The sequence below is a fragment of the Oreochromis niloticus genome, linkage group LG20 (assembly GCF_001858045.2).
Source record: "Oreochromis niloticus isolate F11D_XX linkage group LG20, O_niloticus_UMD_NMBU, whole genome shotgun sequence".
Taxonomy (NCBI): domain Eukaryota; kingdom Metazoa; phylum Chordata; class Actinopteri; order Cichliformes; family Cichlidae; genus Oreochromis; species Oreochromis niloticus.
The window spans coordinates 27,951,555-27,970,532 of NC_031984.2; the positions used below are offsets into that span (position 1 = coordinate 27,951,555).

Here is an 18,978-nt window from a genome sequence, read left to right on the forward strand (position 1 = left end):
ATTTCTGATATAATATATACTATATACTATAATATCACATCATGAAATTTTTTAAATAGAGACATTCACTTAATTTCAATATTTTCCCTTTCTTTATAGTTCGAGAAGATCATATTTTTATAACTCTTTTTGAGCTGTTTTATGTTTGGACATTGCTTTAATTCCATATTCAAACTGTTCCACAGTTTCACTCCATGAACAGAAACACTAAAGCTTTTTCTTGTAGTACGTACCTTCCCTGTTTTGAAGTTACAAAAACCCCTTAAATTATAACTTCCTTATGAACCAGAAAAAGTTTTTGTTGGAAAATAAATGCTACACTCACACCTACTGGTTAGAATGATATAACACCAGTGTGTCACAAGCAGGGCTTTATCGGTATTTCTCCTCTCCTTGTATGGAGCAGGAGTTTTGGTAAAACGAGCGCACTTAACTGCTCAGTCCTGATCCAAACTTTTTTCCCTTTAATTTAATTATATTTAATCAGTGTCTCGAAAATCACTTCCAAACGAATACAACAGGGGAACATACCACGGACCTTCCTCAGCGTACATGGAGGTTACGTCACTTAAAAGTTGAAAAACAAATGATACCTTCACTTACCGTCGTACATGTTAAAGTTGGACTTTCGAAAGCCACGGGTGCGACTCAAAAACAGTTTTTATAGTAATACAGAAAATTGAATTTTAGAAGCGATTCTATTATTTGATTGTTATAACGGCATACACTGTACGTTTTACCAAGTAAGTTGACCACATTATAGACCGCGTTTGTCTTGTGCATTTCACGTCAGACACGTCAATGCAACAAAAGTTCAGTCTGCGGAGTTGTGATATCAATAATCATGGAGGAAAAACAGAGCAGTACGGAAGCCAACATTGCACCAGGTAAAATGAGTTTGCTATATTCATAGTAGTAATTGTAAGTAGTAAGTAATAGGAGTGGTAATGTTCTCAAAAGTTCCCAGTGAACCGTTAGCTAGTTGACCGGAGAAGCAGCCACTAACAGCCAGCTGTTTAGCAGCTAAAGTTTAGTGTTGCTAAAATGTATTGGTTTAAGTTACATAAATATTATATGAGGTAAAAGCGAGATTAAAGTGTTGAAAAAATAAATAAGTGGATCACATTTTAATAGCCTCAGTACGCTGAATTCGGGTCAGTTCATCAGAGAGCTAGTGAGAGGCACAAAGTTAGACATGTAACCTAGTTCAGCATGGCTCTTAGAACAAACTGCATTCAAAACTCGGACAGTCTACGACTGATTTTTTCTTATGTCATTAAAGTTATCCCGTAAAAGGTGACATTAGCCCACATTTAAACTACTGAGGTCTTGTGGTAAATTCGGCATGTAGGTAAATGCACCATACAGCATTTATAATAAACTAACGTCTACATTATTATGGCATTATTACAGCTTGTCACTTGACCCACATGTATGAATACATTACTGCAAGTTTAGTGATTCCTAGTGTGACACGTGTATTTGGCTACTAGTTGAATCTGACTAAATTCAATTCTTGCATTATAGTTAATCATTAAGCTTTGACCATATCATCTCAAACCCAGGGGGAGCAGGAACAACACGAGATCGCCCATGTGACCAAAGCCCTGAGAGAATAATCGGCAGACACTTTTCTGAACAGAGCCGGTTTGCTTATGCTGCTCTTTGTGGTGTCTCCTTGGGCCAGTTGTTTCCTGGATCTGAAAATAGGTAACCATGAAAGGATGAGCCATGAAATTCCCTCATGGCAATATCAGTGTTGGCCTTGTGCTGAGTAGCGCCTGCTTCTTCTATTTTTCAGCGTATTTAGGGAGCAGTACCTACAGGCCTTAGTCCGCTGGTTGGATCTGGATGAGTCGGTGATGCCAGTTATGGGAGCCTTCCTGTCAGGTTTAGGCTTCGAGGGCTCTGACACCTTCCTCTCCACCCTGCAGGGCGAACCTCTCCTGGCGGCAGGGACCACCCCCATCACGCAGGTGTTTGTCACTCTTACAGAGGATAAATGACCCTGAACTACAAATCTCCTTGTAGTTTGGTGATACTGGGGTCACAACAGGGGACAGCAATGAATCTTTTTGCTTGTTTTTGAAAGCTGAAAATATATTGCATTGTATTTATCTTTGCAAACCCTCTTATCCCTAACCAGCTCTGGTTTTCTGTTACAGGATCTGGTGTCTTTTTCTGTCAAAGATGGTAAGAGGCATTTAAGAATAAACCAGGGTTTTTCATACTTTTAAGGCTAATCACTCCAAGTTTAAAAAAATATATATATACATACATATATATATATATATTAAAAGGCCTGTTGAAAAAGCCAGATGAAAATTTTTAACAGTTGTTGTAAATTCAATTTGAACAATTTTAACATTTTTTGGTACTCAGGTGAGTATGATGCCAGGGCAAGGGTTCTCATCCGTCACATCAGCTGTCTGCTGCGAGTCTCTCCACAGGAGCTGGAGCAGTTTGAAGAAACACTAGGAGAGAGGCTGAGGGAAGGAGGAGAGGAGAGCAAGTAGGTTATGGCTTGGATGGTGGGATGAAAGGATGAATGATGCATTTGCGTGTCTGAGTTCACCGTTTAGAGTACAAATGAAAAGGCATTTCATTCTGTTATAAACCTATGTAATGTTAGTTCATTTAAGATACTTCATGATAAAATGCTTTTGCTTTGCTCTTTTGGCCAACTGTCATGTGTGCCAGACTGTTAAAAATCACACAACGCCTGCGCATGGCAGTCACATTTGTAGTCAGATTGACAGCATGAAGATAAACAATCAGCTAATTGTGTTCAAGATGTCAACTTAAATGGGCCAGAAGAGAGTCATGTGACATTATTTTTTTTACAGCAAGTAGATGTTTCACCACATAAGGATGATCTGTCCTTTTCAATTAGAGAGGAGTCCTCACGGCGGCGGAAGAAAGAAAGAGGGCGAAAGCTACGGCGTTACCTCCTGATTGGACTTGCCACTGTGGGTGGAGGAACAGTGATCGGTGATTATTCTTGCTTCAGATTTTCAAAGTCTCCTAAATCTTTAACTGATAATCAGCTGATAATTAAATCAACAAAAACAAAAGAGAAATTATTCCGAATTCTCGAGCTGATGGATAGTGGCTTTGACTAGCTTTTGTATTCTGTACTGACTGATTTTGTATTTTTTTGCCTTTGCCAGGTGTGACAGGTGGGCTGGCAGCCCCTCTGGTGGCAGCAGGAGCAGGTGCTGTGCTGGGGGCTGGAGGTGCTGCTGCTCTGGGCTCGGTCACTGGCATTGCAATTATGGCCTCTCTGTTCGGGGCAGCAGGGGCTGGACTGACTGGTAAGAGCACTGATGACTGTGCTGACACTAATTATTAGTTATCAGAATTTGAACGTAATTCGATAAGACCTGCTTTTTTAAAATTTTCTAAAAGGCAACAGAATTGTATCACATTTTAAAGGATTAATCCATTTTCTCTCCAGGCTATAAGATGAATAAGTGTGTTGGGGCGATAGAAGAATTTGAATTCCTGCCATTGAATTCTGGGAAGCATCTTCATGTGACCATCGCAGTGACAGGCTGGCTCTGTAGTGGTAAATACAGTAAGTATTGCTTCTGCTGTCTCGCCACAACCGCCTCCAGTTTCCAGCAATTAGGTGTAGGCAGTTGGAAAATCTATCCATGCATCCATCCAGTTAGTTAACCGTTCACCCAGTTTGGGCTCCTGGAGGTGGTCAGGGTGAACCCTGTCCTAGCTGTCATAGGGCAAAATGCATGGGTCTGCCCTGGATTGTGACTGGAGTACAGTCTCTGTGCTCACCACCATAGTGTTCCAGTCCAGAAGCACCGTACCGAATCTCAGTGCAACATTTTATAGCCCAGTCAACCAAGACAGTCCCACAAAATCCAGAGCTTTAATGAACTTAGGGTGGATCTCATACATCCTTATACATCAAGGACTTGTTTACCTCAATGACCCATTGATGGGTTTGTTATCTTCAAAGTCTGCTTCCTCTATGGAAGACGTGACAGTGGGATTGAGGGGCTCCTCAAAGTATCCCTTTTATTGCCCGACTGTGTCATCAGTTGATGTCAGCAGGACCCTATCCCCACTTGACACAGTGTTAGTAGAGCACTGCTGTCCACTCCTGAGTCATACAGTGACAGTTTGCCAGATTCACCTCAAGGCTGACCATTAGTCTTGTTCCATAGGCTCGCTGTAAGCTTTTTTCATAAAATTTTAAATCTGTAAATATGAACATAACTTAATGCATTTTTTTGTGTTAACCTTTATACGTGATACACAATGTACACAAAGTTTGTTCCATAACTGAAGCAAATACTGTAATTTGACTGTGGTTTGACCTTTGAACAGTTAATCCTGCATAGTTTGTTTTCAGAGCACTGCATAAATTTAGTAGAATCAGTGCCAGGGCCAAATGCACAGAGGGGTAAAGAAACAGATTAACATTCGCTACCATCTTTTTGCTGATAAGCAAACGGATGTGGTCAACCCTAGTAAAGTTCTGCACATAATGTTCTGAATCTACTCCAGCAGAGATTATACAAACAAGCCACTTATGATGTGCTTTTACATAAAACAATGCAGCTGTATTCCTGCAGCTCCGTTCCATCACTAATACGTACGCTCTTTTACTCAATTTAGAACCACCTACACATAAAACGCTACTTACGGTTGCTCCCTTATTCACAAGGGGTCGCCACAGCGGGGAGGTCCACATGTTTTATTTGGCTGATTTTTTTTTTTACACCGCATGCCCTCCCTGACGCAACCCCAAAGGGATTTGTGAACCACCTACACGTAAAAAACAGCTAACGAAAATAAAAGAACAAATTAAAAAAACACTTCAAATACAAGTGCAGTTTAGTCGATCACCTACAATAAACACGACTGCTGTGTTCCAGGTTCGTTCCAGGCCCCGTGGGGCAGTTTGGGCGAGTGTGGGGAACAGTACTGCCTAGTGTGGGAGTCACGCTTCCTCAGGGATCTGGGCTCAGCCATGACGTCTCTCTTGGATGGGCTGGTCAGCATGGTGGCTCAGGAAGCCCTAAAGTACACTGTGCTGTCAGGTAGGACCGCTGTGCAGGAAGCTCTTAGTCCTGATTTGTTGGTGTTATCTGATGTGAGCTGATGGGATGTGAGTAACCTTTGGAACCAGTAGTCATCCTTAACAGTTTCGACTGCTTTTTAAACATTCCCATCTTACTCTCTCAGGCATTGTGACGGCGTTGACGTGGCCTGCCTCTTTGCTGGCAGCTGCCAGCGTCATCGACAACCCCTGGTGTGTTTGTCTGAACCGTTCCGCCGAGGTGGGGAAACACCTGGCACAGGTTTTGAGAAGCCGACAGCAGGTAGCCTATTATTTGGTATCTTTGTTAATACAATCTTATCACTTCTCACCTTTCATCTGCTCGATGCAGTAGAATTTCAAAGCGCCAAAAGAAAGAAGGCTGTATGGCATGCAGCAGCATGTGTGCGCTTCACCTGTGCTGCCTGTGTACACTGTTCACCGGATTACATTAACCAGGATGATTCTGTTCTTCGCTCCATTCATTGCTTCTTTTTTTAATTTGCTTCTCTAAATAGTTTTCTTTACTATGAATATGCCTGTGTTCACTAAACAGCAGGAAAATTAAAGCTACTCACCGTTCCTTTCATGTGTTTGAAGGGGAAGCGGCCCGTCAGCCTCATCGGTTTCAGTCTCGGAGCTCGAGTTATCTACTACTGCCTGCAGGAGCTCGCCAGTGACCAAGGTGCAAGACAATTAGATGATGATGATGGATACATTTCTACTTTGTATCCCGCATTTTTCAGACTCTAAAAATTCATTTGTGTTGTTTTTGAATCCTCAGGTAGTGAAGGAGTAGTGGAGGATGTGGTCCTCCTGGGGGCCCCAGTAGATGGCTCTGAGAAGGCCTGGGAGAGAATGGCTAAAGTGGTAGCTGGAAAAATAGTAAATGGATACTCCAGGTAAAGAAGAGCTCTTTCCTGAATTAAAAATCCAGAAATGAAACTTTTTTTTTAACAGTAAGTGCTTGCAGATGCTTTATGATTTTGTTGTAGTTATTATTTAGCCAGTAGGTGAGCTGAGTCCATTTATTTTCCTCATGCAAGTTTGCAAACAACTGTCACAGCAGCAAGCTGTATTTTTCAATGACTGCATAAATAAAGGACTCTCTGATCTACATACCTATCAGAGGGGACTGGCTCCTGGGGTTCTTGTACCGAAGTTCAGCTGCACAGCTGTCTGTTGCTGGCCTGCACCCAATCAACATCCAGGATCAGCGCATAATCAATGTGGATCTTTCCTCTGTGGTGAGTCAGAGCCTATGTTTGAAATCTGATGAAGTTCACCTTGGTAAATTAAAGCACAGCTGAAGGTGAAGGAACTAAGAACTAAGTAAGAAAAACCACATGCAGTGCATCGTTTCAAATTTGGTCTGTTAGGGGGTCAATTTGTGTTTTTGAAATAATACAAGCAGCACCTGAATAATTCATGAGAGGGAAATGAAGTAGCTCATTCCTACATGGGAAGAAATTCAGACAAAAGATCTGTAGCTACTCTTCCATATTCATGTATGACATTTCAAAAGGAACATTGACTTTTGATTTCATACCACATAACCATCACATCAGGTAGCTGTGCGTTTCCAGATTTGCTTTTGCACAGCCCTAATCCACAGCTTATATAACCTTTGTCACATCAAACACAACACTGACATATTTTCACCCTGTAAAGTTGTTATACAAAACACTTGCTATTTACACATCAAGCAGATACAGAGTGAGCGTGAGTGTCGTCTCCTTTGAGTCCTGAGGGAACCATCTGGATGTTTAAGCGCAAAGCAAATACACCGCAGCGATCACCTGGGGACTGTTCAGGAAAACAGGTTCACTGGAAACTCTGGGTTTCCTGCTCCTGAAAGAAGGCTAAATTAAACTCCATGTCTGCTCCTGGGGTGTGAAGCTTCAGACACACACAGGATACTGATCAATAGATCAGACTTCAGTAAATGTAGTCTTTAAATTTAAAAACAACATCTAAACATTCACGTCAAATGTAGACATCTCTTCCATTACTAATCGCCAAATTGATTATTCCTGGGTCTGACTCTGTCGTATCTCTTTGATTTCCATCTTGAGCTGCTGTTATCAGAGTAACAGCTGAATGATTATGTTTAAAACGTCATAATTTGATAAGTCTGATAAACGATGGCTTAGAGGATGACATGCTTTTTTAAAATTTTAAATAAATGTGATGGTCTGCACTGGCATACAATTGTATTTCTGGCCCTACTGGATTAAAATGGAGGCTCTGCTTTTTATTTACCAGTTGCCATGGTGACTCTTGCTCGCTGAGGTCCATTGTTGATCAGGGTGAACACGGTCAGATTTAATTGAAAAGTTTCCCCTCTCAGATATAATGAACTCAGAGTTCAGGGTTAGAGTCAAGAGTTTTCAGCCTGTTAAACCTGCTGTACACCCAGGCTAGTCGCTAACTGTCTTCTGTTGTTACCCACATTGGAGTACTAGTACCATTAAGGGTACTTTGGAGTACAGCAGAGGGTAAGGTTTCTTCATTGTCAATATAAAAATATGCATCAGTAATAGATCATTTCTAAAATAACCGGACTCAGTAACTGTTGTAAGCTCTCAGCTTCAGTATCCAGCGACATCACGAATCAGGATTTTTGTTAAAAACATGGCAGCAGTGTTTCTGCAAACACAAAGAAAGCAGCGATCAGTGTGTGAGGCTTTTTCTCTGTAACAACTGATCTGAGGAAAGTAAGAGAAACACTGTGCCTCATTTTATCACTGCAATTAAAAAAAACACATTTCTTACTAGATTTAAAAGCTCATGGTGTCGTGGTTTACACAACTGACTAACAAGCAAAAGATCTCCAGTCTAATCCCAGGAGAGACACAAATCCTGTTGGGGTTGCATCAGGAAAAGCACCTGGTGTTAAAAAGTCTGCCAAATCCAGATCATGTGGAGTTAACCACTGTAGCTTGTCAGTTAGTACTTGGCTGAAAACAATAAATAAAGAGCTTACATTAGTGAAAAAGAAACCCGAGAACCACTGTGCACTATGTATGACTGAGCTATGGGGTCTGAAACCAAAATAATAAGTTAAAATGGGTCTTTTAGGAGAAGGGATTAAAGGAATAAACAGAGCAAAACTGTTACACACAGGTATTCGAGACGATGGATCACTGCAACTTTACATCTTATTTTTGGAAGAAACATTTATTTAATACTTAATACAAAAACTGAAGGTTTTCCAATAAGATTTAGGTTTCTGTAAGTGAGGCAGTAATATTAAATACTGTTTTATTAGCACATTAACAGAAAGAGTTGTTTTGTTTAAATATAGCTGAAATCTATGAAAAACAAGGCCCCCGCTGGTCTGTTTCACATCACAGCAATGCCTTTCTGCTAACATTCAAGTCAACGCGACTACTCATCATCTGTAGTAGCTCTGTTCAGCTGAGTAAAGCATTAGAGGTTTCACATGTTACTCGAGTAAAGGTTTAAACCACAGCAGTAAAAAGGTACCTGACATGTCTGAAGCACCATACAGCACATACCCGGTCATGTAATGAGGAGAACAGGATAAATGAATCGTACAAAGTAACACATTTGTGCCTAAATGTTTCTTTAAAAGAACAAAAAATATGTAGTATATGAATGAGGTTTTAATCATGGATAATAACGCTGTATTCCTGCCTCTTAGGTTAAAGGTCACTTGGACTACATGCGTCAGATGGACACCATCTTAGTAGCAGTAGGAGTTCCCACTAAAGAAGTGCCGGGAGCCTCTTTTGCAATTCCTCAATCTGTAACAGTCACAAAGGGGACGGTGGGCATCGCTGACGAAACCACCAATGAGCGACAAGCGGCCAAGACACAAAACCGCACTGAGAAGCCTGAGACGCAACAAAGCAGAGATGCGAAAGAGTTGGCAGAGACGGAGGAGACTGCTGACGGTTGGGATATCCCTGATATTTCAGATTTGCTGGACTCATTAAACGATACAGAATCAGACAGCAAAATGTCACCGCAGAACAATTCACCTCGTATTTCAGACGAGAAGGCTCCTAATAACACGACGGCCACTGATCTGAATGCCCGGTGTGACGGTGTAGACAAGGACGAGCAGGATAATGAACACATATCATGGAGCTGGGATGACACACACTGGACTACAGAGAACTCGCACAAGTGAAGGCGGCCAAACTTGTAAAGAGCATGTTACTGGACCGGCTGCTTCCTTGTAAACTCTTCTCAAGTTTGTTTGTTTGGATTTTTTTTGTTGTTATTGGAGAAAATATTCATTCCATTCTCAACAAAGTGACATGCCAGAGACTGCACGAGAGTCGACACACACATACGGCAGCTTCCAGTGAAAATCCCCTGAATGAACTGTTTTGTTTGACTGCTTAAACACGGGTTTAGATGAATTGATTGAATGATAATTTTGGTTATTGTAGATAACTTTTTTATAAAAATGTAAATATGGTCATAATTTATTTTACAAATGTGTTATGGGCATTAAAAACCAGTGATGTTTTGTGTGTTTCTGGTTGAAGTAGATTTCTGTCGGCTTGGTTTCTGGATATTATAGATAGAATCATTCCATATAGATTGCAGCGATTCCACAAATGTCTTCTTTCCGAGGCTTTTTTCTTGTTCTCTTCTATAAGACTCTCACAGTAGTGATTCACAGCTTACTATAGAATTGCATTCTCCACTGGCACTGACAATTGGAAATATTTTTGACCCTGACACTGGCTGAGAGAGCGAGTAGACCTTAGAGAATGTGAGCATAAAATAAATAGATTCTTTTTCAATGTCTCTTCAGCCCAAGCCTCACAGTGAATAAGTTAGATTGTTACCAGCTGTCAGCGCTTTCCCACTGTAAACCCTGATATAACCTATAAGCTATCTGTAAGTACTATTTAGTCCAGAGTGTCAACCTGGTTGGGGAGAAGGAGAGGCAACTCAAGCCCAGCGTGCTCGGCATCCAGCAGATTGACAGCATCAGTGGCGGTGGCGGGCGGGTGCGTGGGGTCAGAAGCCAGAGGTGAGGGTGGGTTGCTGGCAATGTTGGGCTCTCCCGAGTTACGCAGAGAGAGCGAGAGCGCCGGCGAGGGTCTTCGGGGCGACCGCGAAGAACAGCAGGGCAACAGCTTCCCCAGAGCTCGCTTGAAGTCTCTCATGAACAGCGGGTAGATGATGGGGTTGATCGTACTGTTGCAGTAGCCCAGCCAGGTTATGGCGTCAAAGAGCGCAAGGGGGACGCACTCACACACTGCCTGGATGAGGATGGTGACAAGGCAATCCAGGCGTTAGGGTTTAACAACTTAATGTAAGAGAAAAAGTTCAATACAAAAACAAACAAAACATAAATGGAGAAAATGAATAACAGCTATTAGATATGCACTGCCACATGCTGGAACTAGTGCAAAATTGTACTCATAAAAGATTGATTTATTTGTTAAATGCACCAGTGCTGCCAGATTGTACCTAAATATAAGAAAGAATTAGTAAAACATTAGGAAAAAACTGATCTCTTAAAGTAAAGGTAATCTTAATGTGTTTTCATATCATGCACAGATGTGTGCACAGACATTTGCAAAGATGATAATGCATCAACAAACATTACAATGTAACACAAAGCCAAGGAAGTAGAAGACTATAAACAACAGGCAGTGAATGAAAGAACATGCTTGTGTATTAGATTTATTACATTATAACATCTATTGAATGTTTATTACACAAGCACATTTTTTTGCCAAGTTGTATATTTTTATTGACCTAATTTAAAGCCCCCATTTATTTGTTTATTATGAAATAAAATGAATTAAAATTACATTTACATAGAAAATAAACATAAAGTAAATTAATAATACATACGCACACATACACAGGTGTATTGCATATCATTTTTTCAATAGATGTAATTAATTCATTTAACTGACATTTTTAAAATCCACCCAATGTCTTGCATTATACCCTAAAAACACTCTATATGTGCGCAGCCCTGTATGTATGATTTATTTATTCTGAGAAGTCGGTACATAGATGCATCATTTTTTTTTCTGTCTGACTGTTAAGAAAACTGATCTTGAAAATAACCAGTAGGTTTGGAGAGCGACAGTGAAGAAGGGGACAGCTGTTAGAGGAGAGCTTCCAATACTATCAAGATGAGGCAGGGAGGCGGTGGGAATGGGACAGAAACGGGGGGGTTCGTTTCACACACCACATTGAGTGCGAAAAAGAAAGGAGAGCGCAGGCACAGTCAAGTCTCTGTGCTCTGTGTTATGCAGGGGAGAAGTGAGAGGGCACAGATGGGAAATCAAAATGACTGGATCACTGAAAGCTTGAAAAAAACAGGACAAGTGTCATTACCAATTTAGATTAAGCTGTTTTCTGACATTCGTTTACTCTCGGCGAGGTTTTTCGGGGTCCTCCTTGTTTGTTTGCTGAGTAATAAGTGTGTATATTCATTCAGTCTAATCAGATCGAAATCACTTTGAAAAGAGTACCAATTATAAATGGTACTTTGGTAGGTTGTTTTCGAGGCTTTAGGAATGAGTCAGCCACACAAAGCTGAAATGCCAATCTATTTCCTCGTTAGATCGCCTGGCAAGGCTGTGACGCCAAGGCTGGCCAACACAAAAATAGATCAGTATCCAAGTGTTTTTTTCTCTCTTTTTTTCTTCTTTTTTTCATGTATTTCACACTCTTTTCGTGCCCACCATGTTTATAAATTTGTGAGAGTACCTCTGAATCACTGAGATAGATGCACTGAGTCTTAATAAAGACTAAGATGCTGAGGGATGTTGCATATATGTGAAGCCAACGTGGATTGAATGAATTTATTTTTCTTTTCTAGCTCATCTGATCACAAAACATTTAATAATTCCTTTACATATGTTTATGTAGCAGCTGTATTTTTTTTCCTCCGGTACTCCTACTGACCTCAGCCATGTTGGTGATGAAGAAAGGCAGCCAAGCACTGAAGAAGAGTCCCAAGAGGACTCCCAGAGTCAGACTGGCCTTGAGTGCCCTCCGACCCTGCCTGTGAGCCAGGCGACGCTCGCTGTTCACTGACGGCTGTGGACAGGTGGGTATAATAGAGAGCCTTAATCTCAACAAGCACTGATATCATTTAAATCCTCTTTGGCATTAGTTATTCAAATCCATTTGGACTCCCTTTGCGGTTTGTCCAAAAGTCTTGAGCCACGTCTCATATTTAAAAATATTTTTTCTTAAAAAAACGTCAATGTGTGCGCCAATTTATTGAAAAGTGCAAACATGCATGAAAATAATATAAAAGGCAAAATTCTGATTAGTTTGAAAGTCAGTATTTGGTATGACTATCTGTATTCTTCAACACAGCTGAACTTTCTAAGCCAAGTTTTCTCCAGGCTTCTTGAAGGACAGTCAAAGTTCTACTTTAGATGTCCTTTCTCTCTCTAGATCATCCCACACTGCTGCAGTAATGTTGAGGTCCGGGCTCTGGTCAGGCCAACCCATGATGGCAGTGTTCCATTGTGTGTTTTTCTATCCAGGCATGCTTTTACTGCACTGGTAGTGTGTTTGGGATCATTGTCATGCTGATGCTATTGCATGGTGAAAGAAAATCTGACAGCACTTTTCTATGTTCATTATTCCATCAGTGTTGACAAAGTATCCAAAACCACTGGATAAAATGCAGCACCAAACCATGACAGAGCCTCCAGCTTTCTCTGGACTCATCACTCCATTACATCTGTTGCTACTGGTTGCAAAATTACATTCCTAAAAATAGTAAGGCATAAAAAATGGACTGAGAATGAGTGAAAAAGGAAGCAATGTCAAAGAAAAACTTTGAAAGTCCTTCAGAAAGCCTAAAGAAAGTCTGGCTCCTTGGAAGCAAATTATAAAGAAATGAGTGCTGGCTCAAGACTTTTGCACACCATTGTATTTGTTTGATTAGTGGTTTTGCTTGAGTTCTTCCTTTTTGTCAAATCAAAAACAAACATATTTATTCACTTTATTTTAAGAATACTGTATACTTTACTGTCATTTCAGTCATTAGGAACTGATGCTGTGTAGCTAAATATCATCGAGCTCCTCATAAGTTTGCATTGAAGAGCTGGAACAAGCTGATACACGATATGGAGGATACAGTGAAGATGCTGATTTTAAAGCTGTTCAGTGGGATTAAAAGGGGAAATTTAAATTGATGCAGAACTGAGTGTTTGGGTGGGTCGTTTGTATGTCCGTGGTTTTACTGTAGGAAAATGAGACAGACTATGTGGCTGTGATCCTTGCAGCATATCTGACACACAGTCTGTACTTTAATCGCCAACGTTATTTCTGTGCATTTACACCTTGCTTGCCTACACCAGGCTTGATGCCTTGCTCCTTTCACCTGAGTCGCTAAAGAGCAAACTTGTTTTCAGTTCATTTACTGTCTGCAGAATTATTTTTAACACTGTGTACTTCCTCTCTTCTTTTTCGCAGTTTTTATTTCATGAAAGACATAGCCAGTAAAAATCGAATAAAACAAGGACATGTTTGAGCCGCATTCCTTCCATTGATTTGAATCCTGCTCTTTAAATGTTCACATTCAAGGACACTTTCCACGTCTTAGCAACAGCCTTTAACATCACCACAATGTCCTTACTATGCCGAGAGTTTCATGTCAATAGATTCATTGCTAAGGCTTTAGGCTTACCAATTAACTTTAGGAGTCCCATAATAATAATCTGAAACGTAGTTATTCATATTTCTAATAGCTACAGGATATCAAACGTGGTAATGAATTTCGGTAGTATGGCTTTAAGGAAATAGCATTAGACACACGCATGAAGAGCAGTGTGTGAAAAAATGTCAAGGAAAAAGCAGCTTTTCCACTCAGAAAACCAACTTTTTCAGTGCCTCCTCTCATTCATCCTTTTCTGTGCTTTTTGTTATTATTTGGTCAGCAGTAATACACTGACAGCCTTCGCTCTGTTACATTTAACTGTTTGGTGTCTCTTTTTCTTACCGGCATGTTTTGTGACACAGGAGGCTCCAAATGGCTGCAGTCATCTCCGTCCTGCTGAGCTTGCCCTGCTGCAATGCCCGGCGAAGGAGGCCGGGAGGGTTCCCCGAGAGAAGGGTGCGGGTGAGGCGGGTGGCTCAGCGCCGCCACCCTCTTCGCCTGCCTGCGTGCCACCAGAAGGATCCGGCAGTAGGTGAAACAAATGGCACTGGAGGGCAGAAAGAAGGTGAGCACAGATGCCACCAGAGCAAAGGGCAGGGTCACACGCAGACGACACTGGAAGGAAAGGCCACCTGAAGGTGACAGCTGAAAGTAGGATTCTGGGTACAGTTTGTCAGAGTAGGAGCTGATGTTGCCAGTGCTGACCCCAAGAACAGATGAGTGTCCGCTCCTGTGGCCCAAGCTGTGCCATTTCATCTGAATGGGCAGGAAGGAAGCCAACGCTGCCAGCCCCCAAGCAGCCCCTACAAGGATTAACGCCCGAGGTGGGGTCATCCTCTGCTTGTAGCGCAGGGGCGAGATGATGAAGAGGTACCGGTCCAGGCTGATCACGCACAGGTTCAGGATGGACGCGCTGCAGCACATCACATCAAAGCAAAGCCAAACTGGGCAAAACGCAGGCCACAGCACCCAGGCCCCGCACAGAACGTTGAGCATAGCTGGGGGCATGACCACCAATGCCACCATTAGGTCGGAGAAGAACAGAGACACCAGGAAGCAGTTTGAGGTGCAGCGCAGAGAGCGATGGGCAAACACCAACGCAATGAGCAACATGTTGCCACACACGGTCATGAGGATGATGATGGTCAGCATAAAAGCTAACAACCAAGGGCCGCTGCCGGTGATGTTCCAGGCGCTGGTGCTGGTGGAGCTGCCATTATAGCTCCCTAAGGTGCCAGACAAGTGAGAGTCAGCCATGGCACCTGCTGGTAGAAGTCAGTGAACGAACTCTTCAGGCAGCACTAGATGTTACAGACCTTAACCAGTTCTCCTTTGCAGCAAAAGCTCAAATTTCAGGGACATTGTTGAATGGAAAGCCACTGAGGTCTTGTGCTGAGAAATCAGGGTTAACTGAACCGTTCTCCATGGATAAGAATCTCCATCCAGGAATACATCCAGGTGTCCTGGACTTACTTCCACACCCACCAATATAGTGATCCAAATCCCCAGCACAGTTTCACTCATCTCTCCATCCTGGCCAGTGTGTCCCTGTCTCATCCACAGCTAAGAGCCAGAATGAGCCGTTCGATAGCTGACAAGAGGGTTTCGAAGCAGCATGTCACAATGATGACAGGCTCCGGAGGAGGGCACAAAAACAGAAAAGCCTTGAATCGGCATATGAGAGCAGGCTCACTGAAGATGAAGAGAACAAGGATCAGTGCTCAAAATTTTACCTCACCTCACAGAAGTGGATCTGTTCTGCTCCCGCAAGTCCTTTGCTGAGCCAGAGCTCTGCTGCCTTACACAAGTCCGTTTTATTCTGGGAAACACAGCAAGGCAGCAAAAAGCAACAGAAAATTGTGCAGCAGTCATTTGTAAGCACCGCTCTGTTCACGAGTGCTCTACAGGTATCACGGCCATGTAACGCTCGGTCCTGTTAATCCCTGTGTCGGCCACTCCAGCGTGCCTCCCAGCCTGAGCGCACAGCTACTGAGAAGGAGCGTGTCAGAGCATTGAGCTGTTAATGCATAACCATGCACAATCACAGCCAAGATATGCTAATTCTACATCATAGGAACTAGTGTGGGTGTTTTGGGTTTTTTTCTCCCTTGTTTGGACAAGGTGTTTTTAACTACTCTGGAATAACAATTTTAAAAATGTCTGTCACGCCTTGATTTTCTTTCTCTCATATGCACTATATACACATATTTTGACACTACTCCACCACCACAGTGTTTAATTATCAGCCTTAGTTACAAGTTACTTTGCAGTGATTGTCATTGATCCATCATTTATAGGGTGATTACTGTTTAAAACCAATAACACATAAAACATGGATCAGCTGTATTTGAATGATTTGCCAGTTTCTCAGTAATACATTGTAATATTTCAGCATATTTTTGTTTGTTTTGGATGACTCACACATTATACCATTAGTGAAGAAATTCCCTATTATATAACAATAATCACTTTACGTCATCTTGTTATTCTGAATGTACAGAGATGACGAGATAACACCAGAATCCTTCATTTCCTAACAGGAACATTTGAATAGCCTTACTACCTTATAGGACTGCTTTTACATCCCTGCCTCAGCCTTCTTCTCTGACAGTTTTCAGAAAAATTACTTCAAGCACCTTTTTCAAATCTGCATTAACACTTGACTCCTAACCCCCTACCCCTCCTCAAGTGTCATTATTACTCCTCAGAGTGTATGAAGTATAATCTAGCTGATGTAACATATTACACAATCCTCATCTTTGTACCACTTGGTTAAACATGATTTGTACACAATTACATACCTTACAAAGCATGTATGGAACCGCTTATTATTAACCCACAACTCTTTTTTTAATAATTATTTTATTAAATAAACACAGACCGTCCTTATAGGGCATATACAAATCATACAGTCATACAAGGAAGGATGTCAACAGGGAGACAAGAGTCTGACTGTAGAACAGTGCAAATGGTGACGCACCCATAATCAAAACAAAAACAAACACTTTGGAAAAAAAAAAAGACAGTCCCTTGGTGGCGTGCAGTTATTGCTCCTGTTGAAGAAAACAGAGACAGGTTTCATGAATTTTCATTTACATAACCAGCGATACAGGAGACTGAAATTATGCCAGCATTATACACAGTTCAGACTTTATGAAATCTACTGGAATTTATAACAAATTATTCATTTTTTTCCATGGACAAACCAACCTTATCGCCTCTGTGCAGCATATAATGTGACCTCAGGTTATTCTGACAATTGGCATACGCCATGCCAAGCCCTGCTCCCGAGCCAAGTGAAATTGGCCATGTGTGCCCTATAATTGAGAAAGATGCTTTAGATTCTTCTCAAACACTTCACAGCATGATTAAAAACAGATCAGAGATGGTGTGCTACAGCCTTTCACCCCGTAGCCTCTCTTTTCCCTCATAATTACCTCAATTTTTAACATGCTTCTTTAAAAGCTTTTTGGGCCTTTTGCTGTCTTCGTAACAAAGGCACATCATTTTCCTACATCTAAAATCTGAAATGACTATTGTCTGTGGACAAAAAAAATACATCTCATCTGTTCACAGTAAAAGACAGCCATATGTATGTGTTACTGTAGCGGGAGCAGAACATTACTGCAGCCCTGCTTTTCTTTTCTATAAGGACTTCTGAGCAAAAGGAGCTGATTGAGATTCAGTAAAGCAATTAAACTACTTACGTTTGAAGAACAGAACAGAAAACACAATGCCTAACCCCAGACCGGTGCCTGAGAGAGACAGACAAAAAAAACAAAAAAACAAACAAAACACCTGTTAAAGTAGACCTGTAACTGTATAATTTATACAGCTACTTTCTAATGCTTATTTGGTGTATATGGTGTCTTCTGCTGCCTTTGGTTAATGTAATTTTAATCATGTGTTCAACATTTTTCACGCAGCCATACTACGGTCTTTTTATTGCTTTATTATGAAGTACTTCATACGGGGTATGATTCTTTGATCTATCCTGTATGATTAGTTTAAGAGCAATATTTTCCCCCACTTTTTCCTACAAGATGGTTAAAAAATGACATTTCATGTTATCTTGCCACAGCATATAAGAACAGTTTTACTGTCTTAATACAGTCTCTTTAAAATAAAGTGGGCCTGCTTGGCGTAAAACCACCTATTCTTCACCGCACCAAACTCCATTCAAATATGCATCAATTTATGGATCTTTGCTTCTTAGCAGTAAGTGCATGGCCCTATTATGTTAGGCACCCCCTGGCCAGGACCATCTCCTCAGGTCAAAATTATTTTACTAGATTATCCAACTTTTCCTCTACTATCTGCCGCCGTTTCTTGTTTACTCTTTTCGTTCTGGAAAAACGAAAAGAGTTAGCGAAACAGCAGAATAGCTCAAATGTGAATAACCTAAACCATTGGTTCTGTTTTATATATATGCCGAATTAAGACAGAAATATCTTGTAAAATTCTTAAAGTTGCGTACTAGAAGACGTGTCTGTATTAATCAGCGATTAAGAATTAGGTTGACATTTTCTTAGCAGCGTTTGCACTGGGCTAAGTGAAACGCATAAAAAATGAGCGAGAACATCAAAGGCCAAATATCTTGAGACTTTAATAAAATGACAGAGTATACCCAATCGTAACTGTATGTACTTAAAATAAACAAAGCATGAAAAAATGACTGGTCATTCAGTTGTCCTTTACAAGCCCTTATGGCTAGCTAGTTAGCCTCTCGCCCAGTCAATGACAGCTGTGGACTTCAATATAAACTGCTTCTTAAGTGACCCTTGTTTTGATACAGGACAATATCGTTACGATTGAGAAACCGAAGCATATTTACCTAATTTAATGGCACCGTCTGCTAAGCATCGGTCCCACTTTTTCCCCAGCTCCTTCTCAGACATACTGAACATTAGCTTGTGACAGGCTAGAAGTAGCAAATGCACCTCTGCGTGATGCTTTCACGTGTTGTCGGAAATATATCCCTAGGGTTACGATTTAAACGCAGAAGAATAAAAGACTGCACTGAAAATTTTTATGATTTTACAAGTAATTAGTTTAAACATTCACCCTTTACCGCCTTGGTGTATTGACAGAACTTATGTTAAGGAGGAAACATTTAAAAAACTAAAGAAAATCCCGTAACGTCTTTTCTTTGAAAGCAGCATTGAAACTCTTGCAAACCTCGCGATAGGTTATACCCCAACAACTGAATGGCGCCAGCTTGCGGTAAAGAAAGGATTATCCCAAACAAGTCACTTTCGTCCATACATCCAGCAAGCTGTAC

The 18,978-nt window shown here is 41.2% G+C and overlaps 2 protein-coding genes across 3 annotated transcripts; one reads left to right on the forward strand and one right to left on the reverse strand.

Annotated features, from left to right (window-relative positions):
- The first annotated feature begins 573 nt into the window (after positions 1 to 573).
- Positions 574 to 9,401, forward strand: tmco4 (transmembrane and coiled-coil domains 4). The gene is made up of 14 exons (XM_003449137.5): positions 574 to 887; positions 1,566 to 1,710; positions 1,802 to 1,976; positions 2,166 to 2,193; positions 2,383 to 2,512; positions 2,894 to 2,991; positions 3,171 to 3,314; positions 3,458 to 3,577; positions 4,902 to 5,066; positions 5,212 to 5,348; positions 5,666 to 5,750; positions 5,850 to 5,967; positions 6,195 to 6,312; positions 8,733 to 9,401. The coding sequence occupies exons 1-14, from the start codon at positions 845 to 847 to the stop codon at positions 9,222 to 9,224; spliced, it is 1,998 nt and encodes a 665-aa protein (XP_003449185.1). The 5' UTR covers positions 574 to 844; the 3' UTR covers positions 9,225 to 9,401.
- htr6 (5-hydroxytryptamine (serotonin) receptor 6) lies at positions 9,203 to 18,864 on the reverse strand. Of its 2 annotated transcripts, XM_003449093.5 has the most exons (7): positions 18,762 to 18,863; positions 18,532 to 18,676; positions 17,405 to 17,452; positions 16,908 to 17,014; positions 14,040 to 16,750; positions 11,984 to 12,118; positions 9,203 to 10,314 (listed from the first exon to the last, which is right to left on the reverse strand). In XM_003449093.5, the coding sequence occupies exons 5-7, from the start codon at positions 14,952 to 14,954 to the stop codon at positions 9,958 to 9,960; spliced, it is 1,407 nt and encodes a 468-aa protein (XP_003449141.2). In that variant the 5' UTR covers positions 14,955 to 16,750; positions 16,908 to 17,014; positions 17,405 to 17,452; positions 18,532 to 18,676; positions 18,762 to 18,863; the 3' UTR covers positions 9,203 to 9,957. The 2 variants fall into 2 exon arrangements, with proteins under 2 accessions (XP_003449141.2, XP_025757786.1); XM_025902001.1 differs by lacking the exon at positions 11,984 to 12,118 and having other exon boundaries at positions 18,532 to 18,864.
- Positions 18,865 to 18,978: the final 114 nt, after the last annotated feature.

Coding starts and splice junctions, on each gene's coding strand:
- htr6 (XM_003449093.5), bottom strand. CDS start 14,954: ATGGCTGACTCTCACTTGTCTGGCACCTTAGGGAGCTATAATGGCAGC. Junction 12,119..14,039: donor CTGTGTCACAAAACATGCCG/GTAAGAAAAAGA, acceptor ACCTGTCCACAG/CCGTCAGTGAACAGCGAGCG. Junction 10,315..11,983: donor TCATCACCAACATGGCTGAG/GTCAGTAGGAGT, acceptor ATCCTCATCCAG/GCAGTGTGTGAGTGCGTCCC.
- tmco4 (XM_003449137.5), top strand. CDS start 845: ATGGAGGAAAAACAGAGCAGTACGGAAGCCAACATTGCACCAG. Junction 1,711..1,801: donor TTTCCTGGATCTGAAAATAG/GTAACCATGAAA, acceptor TCTATTTTTCAG/CGTATTTAGGGAGCAGTACC. Junction 3,578..4,901: donor GCTCTGTAGTGGTAAATACA/GTAAGTATTGCT, acceptor GCTGTGTTCCAG/GTTCGTTCCAGGCCCCGTGG.